The 23,686-nt window shown below is 45.5% G+C and overlaps 1 protein-coding gene across 3 annotated transcripts; it reads right to left on the reverse strand.

The window, feature by feature from the left end:
• Positions 1-3,121: 3,121 nt before the first annotated feature.
• On the reverse strand, positions 3,122-12,321 carry LAG3 (lymphocyte activating 3). Of its 3 annotated transcripts, XM_009685122.2 has the most exons (9): positions 11,088-12,321; positions 10,555-10,676; positions 10,205-10,376; positions 9,797-10,026; positions 9,265-9,522; positions 8,777-9,070; positions 8,142-8,432; positions 7,758-7,873; positions 3,125-3,909 (listed from the first exon to the last, which is right to left on the reverse strand). In XM_009685122.2, exons 2-9 carry the CDS (start codon positions 10,607-10,609, stop codon positions 3,799-3,801), a joined length of 1,527 nt encoding a protein of 508 aa, XP_009683417.1. In that variant the 5' UTR covers positions 10,610-10,676; positions 11,088-12,321; the 3' UTR covers positions 3,125-3,798. The 3 variants fall into 3 exon arrangements, with proteins under 3 accessions (XP_068813289.1, XP_068813279.1, XP_009683417.1); XM_068957188.1 differs by lacking the exon at positions 11,088-12,321 and having other exon boundaries at positions 3,122-3,909; positions 10,555-10,642; XM_068957178.1 differs by lacking the exons at positions 9,265-9,522; positions 11,088-12,321 and having other exon boundaries at positions 3,122-3,909; positions 10,555-10,858.
• Positions 12,322-23,686: the final 11,365 nt, after the last annotated feature.

A 23,686-nucleotide genomic window follows, 5' to 3' on the forward strand; every position in this document is an offset into this window, starting at 1 on the left:
AAGACGTTCAGCCAGAGTAGTTAGGCATGGTTTTCTTTGGCAGAATTGGTGTTGATATTATTCCCACCAATTTGCTAAGCAAGTATAAAGCTCAGTGTACTTTAATTTCCTAGATCATTCTAGAGCTGGTTCTAATTTTTTTATTACTTTTAAATAGCTGTGCAGTATGTATACAATAGATGTATTGTTTCCAGTTGTTTCTTTATTAGATGACACTACTTCCTAGCACTTCCTTAGCCTCTCACTTGAAATCCCTCAGAAATCTTGGATGCAGAGCATCTGGAGCTAGTTACCATTGTTTTTCTGATAGTGTTGGTCTTTCTTATCGGAAAAGATTAGTTTGGGATTAAAGATCCTCTTCCCATCCCCTTTGGCAGAGTCAGATGCAAATGAACCACTTGCATGCTTAGTACTTTCTTTGTATTTTCCTTAACTGCTCTCTTTTTTTTTTCCCCTCAAGCTTTCTGCCTCTGGTCCACTGAAAGCATTTCTTGTCTGATTTTTGCACCTTTAGCTGTATCCTTGTGGAAATCCATCACAGCTCTTTCTCTACCATGACATTTGCTGCTCCTGCTTATTCATTCCACTTGGGACAAATTTCCAGATAGTTGCTTTACTGTGTAGACTCTTGGTCCTTCCACTTCAGCTTTAACTGGCTTGCCTTGTTCCATCTTGATTCCTGTAGTGTTCAGAAAAAATTTCTGACTTCCTGGTGTTGCATTGATTCATCCTTTAAACTGCAGCATTTGTGAGGCAGAGTTAAAGTTGTCTATGGCCATGGAGAGTTTTCCCTGTATGGGTGGCAGTTGGCCTTAGAGCATTTTTTCCTTGAAGTCCGTTAGACAAAACAACTCAATGGCCATGCTCATCACTTTTGTTAATGCTGTATTTTGTCAGTTGTGTTCGTCTGCATGGAGTGCTCTGCTGGTTACAAAAGCAAGATTCCGTTATCTGTGAATCTTCAGATGTCATTCTCAGCCACCCCAAAGCTTGCAGAATTTATATTTGGCACAAATACAACCACATTTGAGGCCTTCTAGCCTTTGTAGAAGGTGTCACCCTAACCTGCGTAGTTTAGACACCTCAGGCACCATTTTCCTCTTTATTACAGAGGGGACAATCCCTTTCCTCAGAGAAAACAGCTGCAGGATTTGCTACAGAGATTATAAGGAATGTGGAGATGCCTGCCATATACTGAGGTTTTATAGCGTAACTGTGTATCACTAACCTTGCATACGCCTCTCTCTGGTCAAACTGGCTCCAGGTAGCAGTTCTTGGTGAAGAGTCACGAAGCAAGAGTGAGCTGTATTATGGTAAATAACCCAGTGCTCAGCTTGAGGTGTACACCTTTGAACAATTCTCACCTTTGCCTTGCCCCCTCTGAGCTGCAGGGCTCACCAGGACAATGGATTAATCTTGCACCAGTGCAACTGAGAAAGCTCTACTGTGGGCCTGAAAGTGGCTCAGAGGCAGAAAGCAAGGAGTAGGATTAAACTGCCAATTGTAATCAGAGGCAGCAGTGGGGGCCAAAAGTATCCGCATTAAGACATGAATTACTAGTGTTCAAGGATATAAGCAGCAAGAAGGCCAAATCTATACATGACATGAAGTTATTTGAATTTCTCAGGAGATGAGAGAATGACAAGAGTTTTGGAGACATCTGAGAAAGCTCCTTGGTAACAGGAAGGTAAATGAAATTCAGCATCACTTTTTGCAATGTCATGTAGCTGGAAGGAAAATGTAAACCATGTAAATACTTCTAGGCTTTGATTTACTGTAACTGTACCAGGTCAGGGAAGAGCCGTAGGCATCGTGACAGATACTTCATTGAGGACACAGTGAACAGCTCAGTAGGAACTCAGTGCTGTTCAGTGGGGAACTGCAATTAGACGAGCAAATAAGGCCTCCGGAGTAGTGAAGGACAGAGTGGAAGTAGAGAATGCAGGGAATGTTATCATGCCTTTGTATAAATCGGCAGTGTTCCCCCATCAAGCTGCTGTGGGCTATTCCAGAGCAAAGGATCGAAGGAGGGTTGCCAGTTCATAGAAATGGGTCTGAATAAGCTGTCAGAAAGTCCCCCAGATCTGGGATTTTTACCTGAAAAGCAATGAGTCAGGAGGGGGTGGGCAATAAGAAAGAAGACATGGGATAAAAGGATGTCAAATAGTAACCAACCACAAGAAGGTAAATTGGGAGCCTCTTCTTCCAGCCTGTGTGACAGGAAAAAAGAAATCAGATGATGAAAATGAAAAGCTTTGAATTCAAAACTGGGAAAGGAACAATTTTCACATAATGTGTAAACACACCCTAGCACTCATCACCAGAGTAAGTCAGAGTACAAGAAAATAGGATTAAAAGAGAGATCAGGAACATATTTGAGCAATGTGAACATCCAGGCTTGTAATAGGTAATGCTAAAAGTATTAGCTACAGGAAGGAAAAGCATCCCATTACACATGAGAAGAAAGAGTAAACTGTTGTCAGGCTCTGAGGGAATCTAACCCCAGTGAGAAATTCCTCCTCTGTATCTCTGAAGCATCTAGTTCAGGACACTGGCAGAGAGAGGCAGCTGGACTAGACTGATCCCTCCAGTTGGAAAAAATTGTGGCAACCTGTATCATTTTTTAGGAAGATGCCTAGTACAAGGCTGGACCTCTCTCCCTCTCCGGTCTCTGTCCTCCTGCCAATCCCACCTAAACTTTCAGTGTCTGCCTGAAATTGTGTGGGACAATTGAAACAAACGAGTCGGTCCTACACCTCTGATACATTTCTCCAGAACTCAGTGGAGAAATGGATATTGTTTTCAGTAAAATGTACGGCTGGCTGAATAGCTAAACAGCTGTGGGGTACAGATGTGCCGCTTAGAGGGGGTTAGTTGAGACTTCTTGGGTGCTGCTCCACTACTTGCCATGAGCTGAGAGTGGCACAGCAAGTAGGCCTATTTGCTTGTCTGCTGAAATAATGAAAAGCTAGCCTGGTAGTGAACCCTTCTACTCAAGTCAAGGACTGAGAAGGAATGAATGAATGAGCAGGGAGAGCCAGACAGGGGAACAAATGATACAGCGGCAGAACAGAAAGGAGAGACTGAGTTTGTCATTCTTTCTTCTCTAGTAGCATTTAATTTCACCTTCCTCCCCCCGCCCAGTGTCAGAAATTATCAGTCAACTTCAGTAAAGTAAAAAGAGAAGGCATCAAATTTCTTAGAAGCCACTTCACACAGATACAGAGATACACCCAATACTATCAGTAGGCACGATCCTCCACAAGCACACAGTGGAACCAAAGGGTTTTATGACTGATTGATTTATTTTAGGTTCTAAAATGACTTTCTAATAAAATAAAATGCTCAAAATGTGCAACATGCGTCCTCTGTGGGGTTTGCTCTGCCACTAAATGAGTGCAAGAGCAGGCCAGTGTGGGAAGAAGGAGAGGACGATAGGCAGCAGGGAAGAAAATACCATCTGGCTATGGCAGAGCTGGTTTCCAGCCATCTCACCCTTTTAAAAGTCCCACCAAGAAAAGACTATGAGAGATGGCAGGAAGGAGAGGCAAAGGGTAGGAAAGAGAAGTGAAACAAGCAGGCAATAGCTGCTGGTTCCAACAGCTCCAAAGCTTTTGTGCTACCTTACTGGTGTGCAGCTTCCAGCCTCTCAGGAGGTACAAAGCTCCCATGGTGTCCTTCTATGCTCATGCCACCCCTAGACCCTCCTGAAAGGACTGCATGGTGCCCATCTCTCTGCAGCATGGCACACAGAGTCTCATCTTTCCATGCAGACTGGGCCTGGTGTCCCTGCTCCCATCAACACTCAGTTTGCTGGATCTGCTCTTCCTGCGTCTCCTCCATCTCCTTCTTCCTCGGCATGTTGACTGCAACTATCCCTTCCAGTGCTGGGAAGGCAGGGGATTGTGCCTGAAAGGGAGGAAAGGGGCAACATTAGGCATGCGAGGAATGAAGACTGACACTAGTCAGGGCTTTCCGCTGATGCAGAAGACAGTCCCACTGCTCAAAACCACCAGGTTCCCATTCCCTCCTAGAGCCAGGGAAGAACTCAGTTCCTGCTCTCTGACACATGTGGCTTCCTCTGAGGAAGGCTGGCTTGGTGCTACCCTCTCTGACGTGTCATGGGAATCAGGAGTAGTAAAGATAGGACACATTTAAGAGAGAGCAAAGGAGAACCTTGGCTGGGCCATTAGTCGAGTTCAGTGTTATGCCAGATTTTGGAATACTTTTTCAGGAAGAGGATAAATAAAAAGTAAATGGGAAATGAGATAAGAACCAATTAAAGATAGATCTACCTTGCTACCTTGCTTTAACAAGAGGATTTCTAGACAAAGGAAAAGAGGTAGATCTGATGGCTCCTAGTGACAATGAAGCATATGGTGCCGCTTGGACAATTAATACAACTGGAAAGATAAGATTAGTAGAACTCTGTGGTAGCTGTGGTCTTGACTAAGAGGAAGGGACTGGGGTAGTACTGACAGGTTTCTGGCATGCTGTAGAGAAGTGATAAGCACAGGTCTTCAAGGATCAGCTATGGGACCACTCATTAATGGCACAGAAAGTGTGAAGGCGCTAATAAATTCTGTACATGATACAAAGCTGAGGATCATCATTCGGAAGAAAGAGAATGAAAATATCACCCAAGAACCAGAATGGAATAGTAAGATGAATCACAGGGTGAATGAAATGGAAGAGTAGCAACTGCAAAGTGTTTTTTTCAGGAGATCAGAACAGGAATTCCTATTGTGTGGGCAATACCTGATCAAAGGGTATCTGTGAGCTGCCAGTGTTAAACCAATGCAAGAAAAGCAAAAGAGAATGCCAGCCAAATGTTTCTAGCAGAGAGAGAGATGCTAATGCCTTTACACAAGGCACCTCAACTACACATTCGCAAAGGATGAGCCCAACAGGGAAAATGCACAGAGAAAGGCATAAGAGACAGTTAGGGGATGGAAGGCCAGTGCTGTAACAGAAAAGCTTTGCTTACTTGGCAAAGGAAAGCCAGGAGGGCATATAGAAATACTTTGAGGGTGTAAATACCCTGGCTAGTTTAGAGCTGTTTCAGCTAACAGAGCTGGACACCTAGGAATTCCCTTTCCTGCTAACTGAGGGTTCACAGTTACACTCACATCAGGGTTCCTCCCCAAGTCTTTAGGCCATAAAGGGCAGTTCTGATAATCTTGTCCCACCACCAGCCTCGTGTAGTCTAGAGAATCACCCAGGGATCTCCGGAGACCCCAGACTTCTGCTTCAGCTTATCCTTTACCATCAATGCTGATTAAGAACTGAATGACAAAGAACCTGTCACAAGTTGTATTGGTGTTAACCCCAAAGTTCAAAAGCCCATCTTGCTTCTATCCTGATGCTGCTTATCTTCAACTTCCACCCACTGGAATTTGCTGAGAATCTGCATTACTGCTGTCATGTCTCTTCTCTTCATCTCATGGCAGGTTTAATGGATGGAGCTCTCTCACTAGGGCAAGTTCTCTAGCCCTTTGATCATCCTGGATCCACTAACCTGGTAACTGTAGTGGTCAGCTGGAACCATGGCCCCCGCTTCTGCCTTGGATAGCATTACTCTAAGCCTAGTGGAGATTTTCAGTTTTGGCCTTTTCCAAGAAACTAAAAGACATCTACATCACAGCTACTCAGGAAAGGTGTCCTTTGCCAGCAAAGGAAAACACCGAAGGAAAAATTTGCCATACAAGTCATGTGTAGAGAAACAGCATGAAAACTGCAGAGAAACAGCATGACTTATTTTCATAATTTTTTTCAGTGGCATGTTGGGGAGGGATCAGTCCTAGCTTGCTCTTCTGTGACAGTAAAGGCAAGGCAGTTTTCAGAAGACAAGATGCTGGAACAAGCTGAGCAAATGAAAGGCAGTAGGATGCCAGAAGCAGAGTGTGAGGACTGAGCCAGCAACAACAGATGCTCATGGAAGTCAGTGACTAGAGATTAGGGGGTAACAACTGATACTAGTCCTGGCAGAGCTGCAACAGATGTTTTGAAGTGTGGGGAAAGATGTCCTTACTGCTTCTCTCAGAAATTTACCTCAGAGGAGTAAGGAGGAAGTTTTCATCATCTTTTATACAGATAACTGCAAAGATGAGTGAGGATGCTGGAGCAGCTAGATGCCAGGAGAGAGGGCAACAAACATCCACTTCTCCTCTCCCTCAATCTATTAGGACCACCTCAGCAAAATGTTGCTGTCTTGGTCTGCTTTGAGGACACTTGTTTCCTCCCCACCACTGGCCAGCTAGTATTCATTTCAGAATCCAGGGTGCATCCAAGTAGAGACAGTGAGAAAGGAGGTGGGATGAGTTTTCTTCCGTGCAAAATCAAGTTTCCTTGAGAGAACCCTAAAAGATGCTTTTGGAAGGGACAAGTTCTCAGGGAACTCAGACAAGCAATAATGTGGCTGCCCCCTTGTTCTCACATTACCTTCTCTGGGCCAGAGATAGTGCCCCCCTGAAGGATGTACTGGCTTTTCTTTCTTGTGTGACCTTGGCACAAAAAGGCAGTTTCTTAATAGGGACATGTTATAGGAGATGAAAGCAAGGTACAGAGCCTGGGCCATGGAGAGAATGAAGATATCAAGCATTTGAACTATTCTTTCCTCAAGAAAGAGTTCATATTCCAGTATGGGGCTTAGGAAATAGGGTGGGTTCTTTTGTTGTTGGACAACGATACTTCATTGCTTCATTGATGGTGAGGTACTTTTCTGCATGGGGAAGGGGTGGACCAAAGCTCTAGATTTTCTTAGAAAGAGAATTTTTTTGCAAAGAAATTCATCCTGTCAAAATCCCTGCTTTTAAACATTCCACCTTCGAGGACTTCAGCTTTTTTTTCAGAATGGTCTTGAATGTTTAGGATTTGAAATCCTATTGTCTTATCCTGTCCTGTGATATTTAGATTTAGAGGCACAGGCTTCTAAATGCCTTTTTTGATTTTTTTTTCTTTTAGTCTGGAGAAAGGAATTGGCACCAGTGTGCCAAACTGAGCATGTGACATCAAATCACTTGAGTTAGTTGGAGAAGGTCAGGTTCTAGAAAAGCTAGGTGGTAGAGACAGTGATATGAACAAATTCTGGGAAATGCAACACAATACTCCTGGAAAGGACCAGTCCAAACTCCTTGTAGAAATGCTGAAGCTTTAACTGAAACAATGTCCCTCAGGACAAGCAGTGGGGAAGCTAGTGGGGAAAATCTCTGCTTAGCACAGGAGAGATCTTGAAAGTTTTATGTGCAAAGACAGATTGAGAGGTCTGGAAGCAAGAGGTCCGGGGTACAAGCAGCGTTTCAAAAGGTCCTGGGCCTTTTTATGGAACGGGAACCTCTGTTATATCAAAGTAGCCAGATAAAGACAAAGAGAGAGGACATCTACAAAAGCTTGGAAATAACTCCTCCTCTTTAAGCATGGCTTGATCTCTGTAAGGGTAAATGATAAATTCTTCAGGGTTGGACTGTGATTGTCCCCAGCGTTCTTACCCCTCCTCTGAAACCTCTGACCTGCTCCCCAGCACCAGTAAAACTCCAGGGTTAGCCAGACCTGCCAATGCCCAGGATAAAACTTGCACATGATATGCATGACACCATCAGCAGAGTGTCTGGGCCCTTTTCCTCCTAGGTGTCCCCTTTCATCCTCCTGCTGCCATGTCCCCAAGACACTACATAGCTGACTCTAGAGTCACCCAGGAGAGGGTCAAATAAGGGGTGATGTACAGGAAAACTGACAGAAATGGGGTGATGCACACTTACCCTTCTCTGTAGGGCCAGAGCCAGAATACAGACTGTAAGCAGGAGGAAGAGGGTGAGTGTGAGCGCAAAAGTAACCTGCCCACTGAAGATGGTGGGAGGGCTGGAGACCTGGGCACCTGTGAGGAGGAAATACAGTTAGGAGGAGAGGAAGGTTACGTTTGAACTGGAACAAGGCTAGGATTGCACAAAGAGAGGCAAACTAGAAAAGGGTGCAGGGGATTGGCAGGAGCAAAAGGAAGAATTGATGACTGTTAAGTCAGGATGGTGATAAGATGGGATCTATAGGGTCAACAAGGAGAAGGATGGAATGAGCCTGAGAGAAGAGAGGGCATCAGGGAATTGAACAGGGTGAGAAGAAAGAATGGGATACAGGGGAGACAGTACCCATGATCTGCAGTTCATATTCCACTGCTCCCAGTCTGCCTTCTGGGCCATGTACACTGCATTCCCATGTGCCCATGTCCTTCTGTGACACTCGGGGTATTTCCAAGGTAGCGCCTGGTGGGGATCTGTGGCCCTCTCGGTTATGGGAGGTGGCCACAGCCAGGTTGTTGCTAGTGGGAGATGAGTTGAGGTGCTTCCACTGGAAGCGTTCATGTCCCCGGGGGTGTGTGACGCTACAAATGAGCAGCAAGCGAGACCCCTCAGAAACTGCTCCTTGGATGCTTGGGGTGACTGCAGCAAAAGAAAAAACTAACTTCAGGAAAAACAACAGGCTGTCGCACATCTCTTCCTCCTCCCTCCTTTTTCTATGGCACCCCTCCTTCATTACCTCCTCTAATTTATATTCTTTTTCTTCCTCAGTCCTCAAGAAGAATGATCAAGTTACCCAGGAAAACCTCTCCCTTCAACAGAGTCCAGTGCAATGCAATGCCCTGAGTAGGGATCTACCCTTTCCTGCCCTGTGGTGGGAACCTATGAGCAGGAGCAACCTACACTGGGCTGATGTGCAGGGAGGTTTATCTCCAAGTAGTGAGGGACCCCAAAAGGACCATGCACCACCATGTCTCTCTCCTCACCTGTAACCACTGCCAAGGTCACATCCCTGCTGATTGTCTTGCTGTCAACAGAGACAGCACAGCGGTACTGCCCTGCATCACCTGAACCCACTACAGGAAGATGAAGGGGGAAACTTCTGCTACTCTGATTCTTGGAGAAGCTCCAGGCTTCCAAGTGTCCTCCTGCAAGGCGGCTCCAGTGGGCTTTCACCCCATTGATCCCAAAGGCACTGGGCAGGTAGCTCAGGGTGCATGGTAGGTCAGCTGCAGAGCCAGCTGCAGCATAGACTATAGGGTTGATTGGGCCATCAAAACCTGAGTGAGAGAGAGCACAATGTGAGATGTTGAATGCAAAGAGCCCTGCAGGGAGGTGAGACAGAAGGGATTGTGGACAGGGAGGCAGGGACAGGGTGGCAGCTGGGAAGCTGGAGCTCCTGGGGCTAGTCAGTGGCCACACTAAAGGGAGCTACTGGGGGATGCTGGAGTGGCAATACGGAGGCTGAACTCACCTAGAATTTGCAAGTTGTGCGTGGCAGAAATGATCTCATTATCAGAGTATCTGAGTTGGCAGTGCCAGGGACCTGAGTCACTCACAGCTGGCCGGAGGATGGAGAGAGCCCCATGGAAGGAGCAGAGAGTCCCAGAGGTGGGGACTAGTTGCCCATTGTGGAACCAGCATGTCTCCACAAGGCTGGCCCGGTGGCTAGAGTTACAGCTCAATAACAGCGGCTCATTTTCTACCACAAAGCCAGGAGGACTGAGGGTTACTGCAACAAAAAGAAAGTGGAGGGGGAGGGCTAACATCACAAGGTGACCACCAAACCATCCCTCTGTGCCCCTGCTCTCTGAGCTTTGTCCATCAGACAGCCCTCTCTCCAGAACTCTAACAGCAGACAACAGGAAGCGGTGTGCATTCAGGGAGCTGCTTTCTCATATCTAACCTGCTATGGCAAACACCACATCCCCACCCCACCCTTACAAGCTCCCCAGTAGCAAACTCCAGGTTCTCCATGGTCTCTTCTGAGATCCATCTTCTCCTACCTGTTACCACACCCAGCTCCACATGGCAGTTTTGGACCTCCTTGTTGTTGTAAGCCACCTGTGCCTCATACCACCCAGCATCCTCACTCCTGACTGGGTCAATTCGCAGGGAGAAATTGCCATTGCGCAAGGCAGGGTCCTGGACTGACACCCGGGGCCTCATGGGCAGGGCCATCTTCCGGAGGCCTGTGTACTCCACCTCCAACACCATGTATGGCTCCTGGTGGGCACTGGGAATGGGACAGTTGAGTGGGTATGTGCCAGAAGCAAAGAAGATATTAAGGGTGGGGGCAGAACTTTAGCGATCAGAAAGAAGGTAATATGAGGAAGGAGGAAAGAGACTTCAAGGGTCTCCCACCTCCTTCCCAATTCCCACAAAGACACAGATCCATCTTTGCCATGACGTACCTTCCCCCATGCCGCTTCCACAGCACAGATGTCTTGTCAGATAGCTGTTTCCAGCTGTTCTTCAGCTTTTTAGGGCTCAGGTAGCAAGGCAGCACAGCTGAACTCCCCTCTCTGGCCCACACTTTCTGCTCCCTCTTTTCTTCCTCTGCTTCTCCTGGTAGGATGTTGCCAGCTATAACAAGACAGACGATTGAGCAAAGGATGAGACTAACAAAGTAGAAGGCCATATCTGGCCATCTACAGTGGGGACAGAAGGGAAAGGATAACACAGATGTGTCAGGGACAAAGTAACACCCAGATACAACTTATTGAGCTACCCTGCCCTCCCTGATATGTTCAATCCCTCTTACCACTGAAAACCAGAAGAGTGAAGGCGAGAAACAGCAACACGGACACTGGCCTCATTGTGGCATCCAGGAGAGATGAGGGGCAGTGTCTTCACACTCAATTCAATGCTTGATCAAGTCCAAAGCTTTAAGATATGAGCAAAAACGAGACATGGACAAACAAGATATTAGTGTGGGTGGATAAACTGAGTGGGGCTTGCTGGGCTTGCTTGCTCTCGTGCTCTCTCTCTCTCTCTGATCAAAGCATTTCCCTAGATGCCCTTATATTGCAGGTGGGCAGCTAATTTCCTCACATCACTAAGAAGATGCGTCACAGACAAGAAACCAATATAAGTCTAAGGCACATGAAGATAGAGCTGAAGCCAGCAAGAGAGAGAGGAGGGAGGGGCCAGAGACACTGTTCTAAGCATCTTTTAGTGGAAACTCTTTGGGTCGCTGTTGTTTTTCTTACAGGTTTCGCTTCTACATAGACAGTGGAAAAAGTGTAGAAGACACTTCCCAGCAAGTGCCCCTCATGTTTTTCTTTCATCTCTTACCTTTTTTGGTTTGATTTTTCCGCCTCTCACAGCTTCTCTCAATTAATTGTTTCAGGGCTTTTCAGAATGTCTTTGTCTTTTTTCTGCTTTTTTTTTTTCTTCCTTCCTTAATTCCTCAAATGTGGCTGATTTCTTAGCTTCTTCTCATTGGTCAATTCACAGAGAACATGAAAAAAAGTAATAGTAACAAGCAAGGCAAATAACCAACAGGCTCTATGGTAAGCTCCAAGCAGGGCACATACGACCCATCAATCTAGAATCTAGGAGCAGCCTGGGACAGAGCTGAGTTGGTTTGAGGGAATGCAGTAGGGGAGAAAGGAGTATCCAGGAGAAATGACCAGCACTGAGAAGGGAGAACTGAAGACTGTGACCTTCTGAGGCGTTTGAGGAAGGAATCACCCTACTTTTGTTGTCCTAGGGAAATTCCACTGAGCTCTCGTGCTGAGGGGGCTTGTCCTAGCTCCAATGTAGTTGCTGAGTTTTGCATAGGGTAATACGTTTCCATTCCTGTGCTTCTTGGGGCCCCTTTTTCCTCAGAGAACCCCCACTGTTGTGGCTCACACTTTCCAGCACCCACTGGCTTTGACTCTTTCAAACTTAATCAGCCTTTTGTGACTGGTATCAGACATCTGAGCCCCTCAGCTGCACATCCTCCAAGAGCTGGACTGGGGCTTTTCCTTGAGGTGAGGGAAGGGAGGTGACTCAGTGTGGCAGCTTCTCTGCTGAAGGATTATTGCTTGCCCTCTAGTTTTCCTCAGCTGAATGATGAAGGTGGAGAATAAAAGAGAGCAAGTGGTACATCTCACTTTAGCTGTTCCCTGTTGCAATGATCTCTCTTGTCTTTTTTTATCACATACAACTCTTCAGACTTCTGAGGAGTGGTCTCAGTGTACGGGAACCTGGTGCAACTTTCCATGCTGTGATGTTCTGGATGGAGGCCAGAGGACTTGCTAGTAATCGTCCTTCATGCCTTCTGTCTTACACAGCCTATGAAATTGCATGAGAGAGGAAGAGAAGAGAGAAGATGGAGGAGAACTTGTGACAATTGGCAGGAGGTGTTTTTTCCTCCTGTTGAAGAAAAACAATTTGTGGTGCCCAGTCCAAGCTGAAAACGTAAACTTCTCTTTCCCCTGAGTCAGCAATGGTGTGAGTGTGTGGGTGAAGATGAGAAAGAGAATGGAGACTGAACCACAGTGGGGAGGCATGTAGGACTCTGCAGCCAGGTGCCATCTGTTCCACCTCTTCCCCTGACCTGGCTCTGTGGAGGCACAAAGTTCTGTGGTCTCCCTCTCCACCCCTTCCTGCTTTTCACTCTCCTCTCTTAGCCGCAGTTTCCCGGCACTATTTCCATCTAGTCTCTGAAACCACCCTTAACTGAATCCATGCTCATTCTCTAAGAAGTACTTCTTCCTTGTATGAATCAGTAAAGGATAAAGATATATTCTCATCCTGCTGCTGTTTCCCAAAAAAGGCACCATCACAAGGGACTGGTGGAGAGCATAAGAAAGCAGCAAGAACTGTCTGGCACTAGGGGATGTTTTGGGCTGAGGGGTTATTATGCTGAGTGAGCATGTTGTGAAATGAAGGCTCTGGAGGCACTGTTTTACTCAGCACCAGGCTATCTTTAGCAAAGACACCTGTGACGTTTCTCCCTAACGACCCATTTTAAATGCTGACTCCATTGAATGACATTTTCGTCATCTCCCAGAACAGGACCCTGCCACAGAAATAACAGTGACCGGAGCAAGATCAGCATGGGGGCACCTCAGAATGGTGTGCATGGGTCCCTTTGGGCCTGAATAGGAAAGAGGCTGATAGGAAAGAGTATGGGCCTATGGTAGAGCTATGGGGAATGGGGGGCAGGCAAGGACTGGAACAGGCCAGGGGTGGAGTACAGAAGCCCAGATCACTAAATACGCCTCCGTGTTAGGCATTAACTAGATTCTGCCAGGTTCCAGGTTTGTCCACAGCAGACACTTTATGGGCAACCTTAGTACATTGCTTTTGTTGTCTTTCTTGGCATGCTGCATGGGTGCAAACTCCACTTATCAAGAAAAAAAGGAACAGAAAACACTGTTTTGCAGCATCATTGAGTTAGTCCTGCTGAAGGAACTTTCCGTTGCATTTCCAGATTATTGTGGTACCATGTTTTTCTCCGAGCGATTCCACTTTCATAGTTTGGCCCTTGCAATGTCATGTCTGAAGCTAGTCAGAATTTTCTGCTTCATGCTGACTTTCTGAGGTGTTCTACAATCCATTTGCAGACTGTAATGGACCTGAAAAATTGTAATGTGACTTGAACACCAAGTTAGCAGCTGTACATCTTGAGATCAGCTGGTCAGAGCATATGTAAGACAAAGTGTTCCCCAAATGGAGCTCATTCGAAAATGTCCTGATCATTGTTTGCCCAAAGCTAGAGCAAATATAATGAACCAAAGGAAGATACTTACTAATTAGAGATAATTCATAGCTTTGTGCCAAGGGACTGTAAACAGAAAATTTCATTTTCTAGATGAAATTTCTAAGCCTCTGTAAGTCCAGGAATCAAACTGTCTTCCTTTTTCACAGGAGGAAATGGTTGCTCTGGAGTTCTGTCCCTCTGTGATGCCTGGAATCAGCATGGTGTCTTCCTGGAGCCAGGGTAGCTTGTGTTTGAGAGAGCGGTCTTCAAGAAGGGACCAGGCAGGTGGGTGAAAATGTGTTACAGAGCTGAGTGATACCCAACAGCTCTGTCCAAAAATGTCCAGGACCCGTTTTTCTGAGGTGACAGATCCCAAGAAGGGGTGAAGAGAAGAGGGTTAGCAAAGAGAAAGTTCACATTTCCCAGTAGTTCCAGATGAAAAGAAACGTAGCTCTGCAGAAGTATTGCCAGAGGAAAAAGAGTGGTGGCTAACTAACAATTGTTGGGAAGCTCTTTACTTTTGAAAGGTCCTCTTTAGGAGGACTTGCTGAATGGGCAGTGCCTGGGTCACCATAGGTCGCTGATGTGGAGCCAAGGAGAGTCTAGAGGTGGTCTTCTTCCCAGAATCCCATGGGAACACTCTCAGGAAAGCACAGCTTCTCATGGGAGGAGTCATTGGACAAATCCACAGCCTTATGCTTTACAGTACTAAAAAGAAAGTGACCTCCGCGTGACAGTCCTCCACAGGTAGCTGCATATCCCAGAAGCCTGAATTAGAGAGCCATAAATAGCACTGTGGGGTGCTGACTGAAACTATGGACTGAAAGGCCAATGATTTCTTCGCTGAAGAGAATTTGCATCATTCATGGCCATGATGGAGAATGCTCCAGTCATATTTGGCAGCTAGTACCTTGTATCTGGCCAGCATTATCTGTAGAGAAGTAAGTCTGTCCTCTTGCAAAAGGCCTCTAGGTTCTTCTCCTGAGGAGAAATAGGATGCTGCTGAATCCTCTTTGGATGTCTACAGCTACATATGGGGATAGTGGTGGGCATCAGTATCCTTGGCGAGTGTCTAGTTAAGAGTTGTATTTGATGCTGCAGGATGTGGTTTTGCAACATAGAGGGTGACAAGGATCAACTACAAAATCCATCTATCCAGCAGGCTAGGCTGCATTTTGACTCACTTCCCATTCACAGAACTCATTGCATGCTTTTTAGCATGAAGGATATGCTACAGTCTTTCAAATGTCCCAATGCACCGGGTTTTCTCAAGAGTGAAGAGGTACCAAGAAGCCTAATGCATACATGGGATGGAAGAAGCATGAGGGGAAAGCTCTCTGTTACGGTGACCCTGGCATTGAGGTGAATGAGTCAGTTCTCTGAGCTAATGTGCATGAGTTATGTGACCATGCAGCACTGTCTGTTGCTTGTTTGGGGGATATGGAGAGTGAGGAGAGGGCAGGGGAGACTGTTGCCTGAGTGAGGGGTTGAGGGAAAACTGGCCTCTTCTACCTCTGGGGATACCCTGCAGTCCCTCCGCAGCATCTGTGACAGAAGCTATGTTTGTCTTTTATGGCCTCAGTCATCCTAAAAGATTCCTTTGACTCAGGCATGGGCTGAAAGAAAGTGAGGAGCACTCTCATAGAAGCTGAACCTAGATCTGAGAGTGAAACTCCCAAAACGTGGTCTGTTCTTCCAGGCAGAGAAAGGATCCTGCTGTCGTCAGGATCCCTGGGCCCAGGAAAGCAAGAAACTCCAGTGCTGACAGTGGAGCTGGACAACAGAAGTGTGCTTGATGTTGGAATAGTCCAGAAAATGCATGAAGACTCACAAAAGTGGACCACAAACAAGTCCTCTGAAAGAACCATCAGTGCTAGGACTGGTGGTAGGAGTAGAGTCAGGACAAGCTGAGAGGATGATGCTGTCAGGACAGTCTTGACATGGAGTGAAGTCAGGGCACACAGATTTCCCCACAGATTACACACAGGTCCCTTCTTAGATACAGCTTCTTTGGTTTGCCAGTCTCTCTGGTTTCACAAGGAGACTACATGGCAAGCTTCTCTGAGAGCTGTTTTGGCCTCGGAGATCTCTAGAGCAGCTATGTTGCCTACAGACGTAGGTCATGTCTGCTAGTGTAAGAACTTCCAGCAGCTGATCTGAGGAAATGTTGATGCTCTCTTGGGTGCCAAGAGAGAAACAGGCTGATTCAGAAATGCCAGGCTCAGGTCCACGTTTTTCCAGTTACTTTCAACTGACAAGAGAGAAAGTATACCCCCAAGGAAAAACTGCTAGAGAAGGGAGTGCCAAAGCGCCATTCTTTCTGCTCATTAGGCTCGAATCCTCTCTATATTACTCTTGGCAATCGTATGGGTCTCTCTGACACAGAAGAGGCACCTTGAACATGTTTCAGATGTTGGGGGATGAGCATTGCATAGGCACAGAGGAGGCCTGGCTCTAGGCTCAGACACATGTGCCCTGAGGAACTGTAAAAAAGTAGATTTAGTCCATGTGCTGTGTTTCCAAGATGCATCATGGCAGGAGAACCTGACCTCTTACTTTACAGTGCATGGGAGCTCTGGAGGCTACAGGCAAATACTTATTAATAATGAGAATGCTTTTTCTTTCTTAGTGGGAAGGCTAGGTATGAAAATGAAGATGGGGACTAAAGGGGCATGTGATGCTATTACAATTGGTTTGGAGAGGAATACAATCCCTAGGAAGGTTCATGTGGAGGATAGCACAGCAAAGAAGGGGACAGCAGTGCCCCTGAATACTGCTAAGGTGAATAAAGTGATCTGGTGATCCACAACCACTTTGCTTTGATCAAATATGCTAGGGAAGGAGATGGGGCATTTTTAAACTGACTCGTTGTAAGTCAAAATTGATTTATTTCTTTATGATTTACTTTTCAGCTGGGTCAATTCTCTGATGCAACTCATCAATGCTGTCAGAAGAGAGATGGCAGGAGAAATGAAAGGGAAGGTGGGATTGCCCCATTCTGCAACACTATGGGTTTATGCTGGATTAACATGTCTGTGTAATGCAGACTACAATTCGGAGTGTGATGGCAGCTGAGCTGGTTTTTCATTTTCTTCTCTTTTTGGCAACTAAGGTGGCAGGTAGCAGCTTGTATCACTTTGTAAGAGCTTCTACTGCCCTACTAAAAAAAAAGAAAAAAAAGAAAAATCAAATAAATCCATTTGTTAGTCACAGAATCACAGAGAGATTAATATAGGAAGGGACCTCTGGAGGTCTCTGCTTCAGTGTTCAGCTCCCAGCAAGGCTGACTCCAAAGTTAGATCAGGTTGCTCAAAGCCTTGGCCAGGTGAATCCTGAACACCTCCAAGGATGGAGATTCCTCAGCCTCACTGGGCACCTGCTCCAGTGTTGAAACATCGTCCAAGCAGAGGTTTTTCCTTATGTCTAGTAGGAATTTCCTTTGTTGCAAGCTGTCCTTGCTTTATCTCTTGTCCCTTTTCTGTGCCCCTCTGAAAAGAGTCTGGCTCCGTCTTTTCTCTAACCCTCTTTAGGTAGTAGCAGGCAGCAATTAGGTCCCTCTCTTCCCTTCTTTCTCCAGGTTGAACAACCACCCCTTGTCATATGTCTAGTGCTGTAGCCCCACAACCCTCTCAGGGCCCTTTGCTGGACTTGCTCCTATTTGCCAACATCTCACAGTATTCCTGATGTAGTGTTTCATGTGCCATGAAGATGGCATTAATCACTGCTGCCTGTGTTCTTGCTAATAAAGCCCAGTATACTCTTGGCCTTCATCACTGCAAGGACACACTGCTGGCTATGGAAGTATCCCCGTTCTTCTCATGCAGAATGATGACTGGCTGTCATTATGGCACATACAACAGCTTTTGTTGCCATAAGGGCTGACTCTTATTTACCCTCGAAGGAGGCTGGGACTGACCAAAGAGGTTGGAACTAAATGTCTGTGTAAAGGGGCTTTAAAATTCCCAAGAAGTGAGACTTGACATGTCACTGGCTGGGAGGGATCTCGGTTCTCAAGATACAGCTCCAACAGACTAAATACTAGGAAGGTCTGAGAGGACTTGGTCACAAGGGTGCAATTAAGGCCATATGGGGAAAGCATAGTTTTAAGCTCAGCTTTTTTGATTATTTATCATTTATAATTATAATTTAGCATTTTTTCTGGTCCTCAGAAGTCTCTGTAGATGCCAGCTCCTGTGCACCAGGTGATCAGACCATGCTGAATAACTTCCATTCCACTTTAACGGGGTTCTCTACCATTTTTTCCCCCCAGAAAACTAGAAAAGACCAGAGGGCTCTCTCTAGCTGCACAGTGTGTATGATGATATAAGCTAAAGCAGCTAATGCTTTTGTGTCCTGCATAAATCTTTAGGCCCTTTGCTTATGAGATGAAAGCATCCTAGAAATTCAGACTCTGAACCTCCAGTGCTAGGCTGTCACATGATTTGTTTAACATCAAACTGCTTTCTGATGTCCATGGCTGTCTTATACTGCCAAAATCTGGTTAGGAGGGCCTCACAGCTCTGTAAGCATGACTGTCTCTGGGAAGAAACTGCCTCTTAAGACCCCTGGTAAAATCACACTTAGCATTAAAACATAAGGTTATATGTCAAGGAACAAAGTATGAGGATCACACTTCCAGAAAAGGATACAGCATCCTGGGAGAAAAGACTCCAGAGGGGGAGGTAACATGATCCAGAGATGTACAAAATGGGATCTCAGAGAGTGTGTTACCTCTGTTTACGGCACAAGCTACTGGAACATGTCCATGATTCAAAAAGGATGTGAAAAAATGGAAAAGGGTTTAGAAGAGTGCTACAAAAACACTGACTTAGGACATGCAGATCTTGCCTTAGAATGCACAGAACTTAAGGAGTTTGATCTATTTTAGCTAATTCAAAAGAAGCAGTGATGAGCTCACACAGCAAGTTTTGTGCAAACAGAAGGAAATTCATTTCGGGTGTCATATAGACAGTAGAATTATCATCAGAGGATGTTGTGGAGGCCAGGATTATACATGGGTTCAAACAGGGATTATGCAATTTGTGGAGGATCAGTTGCTCTCTGGCTTTTAAATATGATGGCTTGGATATGACTGTCTACTCAGGGTGTCCCTTAACTCCTGTTTAGAGAAAGCTACTACATGCTTGCCTTGAAAGATACATGCCTTGTCTCTTATTCTCTTTGCTTGGGGGTCTTATATTTGCCATGGGTATAGCAGAACACTAAGTTGGAGATGCAATTGGTCTCATCCAGTATGATCAACCATTTTTATTTTCTTATGTTCACAATATATCTTTGACATCTTCTCCCCATGAGGAGAAGATGTGAAATAGTGGCAGGAGCAATACTCCAGCAGAGGAGGGTAACATTCACCAGGGTCTGGAAGTTAAAGTCAACATCTGACTGGAAATGAGGTGCATGTTTTTTAATAGTAAGGTTTTTTATCATGGGAAGAACTCTTGTGGTGGGCTCTTCACCACTTGCAGATTGTTAAGGTGAAAAATGGTCCCTGCCATCTTGCTGAGCTCTAAGATATATGAATATCCCGCATAAGATATATGCGGGAATGAGCAAGCCAAGCTAGTTGATCAGCACAATGAAAATAAAGCACTACCTATTCATATTTCCCCAGAGTTTCCCTTACTGACAGCCCTCACTGGAGGAAAGAGCGTATGGGCCCTTTTAAGACTCAGAAAAAAAATCAGCTGGTCTTGATCCGCAAAAAAACACCAGAGCAGGTCTCCACTGAGAAACAGTGGAGGAGCATGATTGTTGAACAGGAGGACATAACCCACAGGGAAGAAGAAGCAAAGGGTTCCTGCGAAGAAACCTGGAATCAAATGAACTGAGATGATGGTAGTGGCGGTGGTGATACGTAAGTGTGGGGACTTCCCCCTGAGTTTAGGAGGGACCTTCTGGTTTTTCCCTAGCAACAGCTGGTTGGAGGGCTCACTTGTTCCAGATCTGAAGGAGATTTACGGGTTTCTCTTTTCTGATGTTTTTATTACTCCAGTTTTCTTTTGTGTGTTGCTTATTTACTTAAAAGAAAAGTCACTCTGAAAGACTGGTAGCCCCATCTGAACTGTTAAGACTGGCAGATCGGCTTATGTGGGGGCGGGGGGGTAAATATGGACATAATAGTCCATCCATGAGACAACGTAGTCCAGGAGCCTTAATAAGGGAAAAGGGAGTCATACAAAATACCGGCCAAGAATAATTTTTCAGGAAAAGCCCCAAGACCAACAGCAATTCCTGCCCTGGGCTGTGAAAACAAATGTTTGGGGTGGGTGTAGAAAACAGAGAGCTCCTAAAAATAAAGGGGAATCATTATTGAAGGGTCTGAAGATGACCTGGGAATCTTTCCAGGTGCTTGAGGGAGAGATTCCATGAGCTTCTCTCATGAGGAAACTGATTTAAGAGATTCTCTTCTAAGTTATGCCTTCCTCTCCCACTGTCACAGCGACTTACTGCCTCTGGATACATCCTTATCCCACCACAAGTTGTCATAGAATGACCTGTCATGGGGTGGAAAGCAAGACCAATGTAGACACTAGGTTTAAAAGGAGGAGAAGAAAAGGTAAGAGTGTAGCTGGAATAGTGATTAACTCAGATGATTTCCATGGTCTGGTTCCTAAAGGCAGTTGCCCGAGCACAACTGAGTAGATGATAAACTGTGCTGGGAGTAGAGAGGATAGAAAGCTCTTAAAATACCATTGTTGCAATGTGGAATTGCACTCTGAATGGCAGACTGAGGTCTGCAAATGGCTCTGGGAGAACTGGGCTATCCAGGTAGTATCCTAACTCCAGCTGACAGTGCAGCAGTGAAAGAATTTAAGATGTTTGGGGCAGTCGGTCTGTAGCTTGTGGACCTTCCAGCTAAACCCAGAAGTTTGTTTCCCTCCCAGAATTCTAAAACTAACAATCCTGAAACAACTTCTCCAAAAAGTTGTAGTGACCCCCAGATAACAACTCTGCTGTCAGGTGTCCAACACGTTTTCCTGCTACCCAACTGGAACTGCAGACAATGAGGAAAACATGACCCTCACTTCCCAAGGAGTGATAGTTCAACTCTAAGACCCTCCCCAAGTGCAGTCTTCCTAGAGAATCCAATAAGGGAGAGAATTATACTGGGAAATCAAAATCATCTGCAGCTGGGAAGACTGTAAATTCTATGAGTGTATATGTGCCTTTCTAGTGAGTGGAGGGACTTTTGGACCTGCATGGGTCGATCCAGTCCTACCCTCAGAAGACGAGATATGAGTTCTGAGGTTAGCAGAACATTCCCACGAGTCTTTCATGGCTCCTGAAATTGTGCAAAAGGCTCATAGGAGCAGTTCTATTCAGTCTTACCCTCTAGGTAACCTTCCTTTGATGGCATATGAGAAAAACAGATGAGGGAAAGGTATGGTTACACTGCACCTGGTGCACTTGGTAGTACGGCACAACCCTCAAAAGACTGTTCTTTTGAGAAAGCACACACTGGATGAAATCTCCCCTTTTCTGACCCAGAACTATTCTTGTTCCAGACAAAAAACACAGTCAGAGTTGTACTGGGCCAGGAGAGAAACTTTTTGGAGCAAATGTTAGGAAAGGAATATGCTGTCTCATTTAATAGGAGTGGATTCAAGGGAGGAGGAATCTCCTTTCTGGTCCCCTAGCCAGAGCCAGAGAGCAGCCTCTGTGTTCACATCATTCTATATACAAGTGGCTAAGACAAATGTAGTGCTGACTGACCCTATAGCGAACTCTCACTTACCCAATTTTGAGTTAGGCCTCTCATAACACTGGCAGTGTGATCAGAGTCATCATTCATCATTCCTCAGCCAAACTGTGAACCACTGAGAGGTGGTTCACAGTTCCTTGTGCCAGGAATTTTGGGTGTGGAGAAACTCAAGTTACTTTACTGTTCGTAGTCTTTCAGCCAAGTATTCACACAGATGTTAAATTTGGTGCCACCAGGTGGCACTTTATGCAGGAAAGCTGTAGACCCATTCTAAAGGACTCTCTTGATTCCTTTCCCTCTAATAAAGCCATTTGAAAGGACCAAGATGTGGTCCACCCTCCAAGCTGGAATAGTTATCAGTTTAAGCTAGGTATGGTTCTGGTACCTGATATCTTAGAATGGTGCTCTGTTTCTACACAAGCAGAGGTGTTGAAAGAACAGATTGGGACCTGGCCTTCTTGTCCGAGGGAACAGAAAGACTCAGTCCTGCTGGAGGTCGCCTTGGAGTCTTCAGCATGGAGTATGTGCAGCAGTGAGATGTTCTGCTGTATAGCAGGAGGGACACTGCAGGTGTCAGCATTGTGTCCTAATTCCATGACGGTAGCCTTCCTTCTTGTTTGCAAACTGGACTCCCATCAGATATCTGTGGGCTTGTCACCCTTTGAAGTAAAAGCAAAAGCAGCGCTGGGGAATACTGGACCACCTATAGGAATCCTGCCAAAGATGGGAGATCTTGAGTCAGAACTTGATCTGGAATCCCTTTAAAAGGTAGAGAAACTTTCTGGAATGAGATCCTTTCTCAGAGAGAATCTACAGTCATCATGGCACACTGTTAGCAGTGCTCTAACAAGAATGCTTACTCCTGCATCTGTGAAAGGGGATACACAAACCCAGAAATATTCTGTATTTTCTTTAGTTATTAGCAAAATCACAGGGCACATTTGAATTATGAGGCCAGCTTTTCCAAATTTATCTACTGAATTTTCTTTGAAATTTACCTAGTGGGAAACTGGCAATTTCTCATTTCAAAACTGGGTCCAGATCTACCATGTTACTGTCCTGAAAGCTCAGGAGGTTTGTTGGACTCACATCCTACAACCTCAGCCAGTTTCAAGACCTTGGATCTGACATAGGAAAAGATTTATAAATACCATTTAAGAAACTGTCCTTCACTCAGAAAAACAGCAACAAGCTATAATTTTGCAGATGGGTTTCCTGGTGTGCTTATGGTTGAGCCTAACAGAGAGCTACCTGAGTTTATGTTCTGAAGTGCTCTCCACTAGAGATTCTTCTGTGTCATCATTTGGCTGTGCAGCAACAGAAGAACGGCAGAAGGATGCTTCAGGTAGAGGGGCTTTTAAGAGTTTCCTAACAAATTATGTAGCCTAATTGTGTTTAGTTCCAAAGGCTGATCATTGTATTTGTCTTTGTGTTGAGGTGCTAAGCATCCAGAAATAAGTTTCTGACATTTTCAGTGCCTTAAATGATGGATGAATTTCAGAAAGACCTGGGAAAGTCCAAAACATTACTCTACCTGAGCTGTCAAAGTGGTACAGACACACTTGACCACAGAGCTCTGGAAGCTGATTACTTTTGCTACATCCTACCATCTCTACCAGTTTTAGGATCTTCCATCTGGGACATATGAAGCTCCAGTAACTTTTCAGACTTAGAGACAAGATTCTTCATTGCAGAGCATGTGGCCAAACACCCCGGTGACATTATGACGCCACTTCATGCATTATGCATCTAAACAGAGAAGAAATCATCCTGAACCCCACTCGGACATTGGAAACACTGAATTGGACTTTTTGAGACAAAGTATTTAAGATACATGGTAGAGAACGGGAACAATAAATTTCATTATAAGAAAGGCCAGAGGTCTGTAGAATGTCCCGTTCTTACAGCCACCTAGTGACAAGTAACATCAGCTAGATATCACCAACAGCTCACACTTGCATCATGTGCTCTTCTATCCTCTTTAATGGATGATGTGCAACTAGTCATCTGCCGTAACCTGCTTGCACAGATACACCAAGCAAGATTAAACTTGTCAGCTCTGATATTCCAGTTCTCTGAGGCTCAGTTAAGGAATCAATGCTGTGCACAGATACTTCCAGCTGGGAGCTGGAGTCAGTTCTTCCTGAGAAGTCTGAGATGGGAAGCATCTTCTTCTGTGTCTCACCTCAAATGCCTCCCCCAAGAGTAAAACTGTACCTGATGGTACCGTGCTCGGTCAGTCAGTCATCTTTTGTGGCTGGGACCCTTGCATACTAACACCTTGCGTCACTCCTCACCTCTGTGACTGTGTTTTGCAAAAACAGTAAGAGCTCACCAGTAAATGAACCCTGAAGTGATCCTCTGATATGCAGCACTCAAGTCCTGTCAACCTGCGATACGTACCCGATCTCAGCCCACACATGTAAATAGACTTCTTCCCTGAGAAAACATGCAGACTGGACTGACCATAAGTGT

This window comes from Struthio camelus, chromosome 1 (genome assembly GCF_040807025.1).
Source record: "Struthio camelus isolate bStrCam1 chromosome 1, bStrCam1.hap1, whole genome shotgun sequence".
Taxonomy (NCBI): domain Eukaryota; kingdom Metazoa; phylum Chordata; class Aves; order Struthioniformes; family Struthionidae; genus Struthio; species Struthio camelus.

Coding starts and splice junctions, on each gene's coding strand:
- LAG3 (XM_068957188.1), bottom strand. CDS start 10,609: ATGAGGCCAGTGTCCGTGTTGCTGTTTCTCGCCTTCACTCTTCTGGTT. Junction 10,027..10,204: donor TGGAAGCGGCATGGGGGAAG/GTACGTCATGGC, acceptor TCCCATTCCCAG/TGCCCACCAGGAGCCATACA. Junction 8,433..8,776: donor GACCTTGGCAGTGGTTACAG/GTGAGGAGAGAG, acceptor CTTTTGCTGCAG/TCACCCCAAGCATCCAAGGA.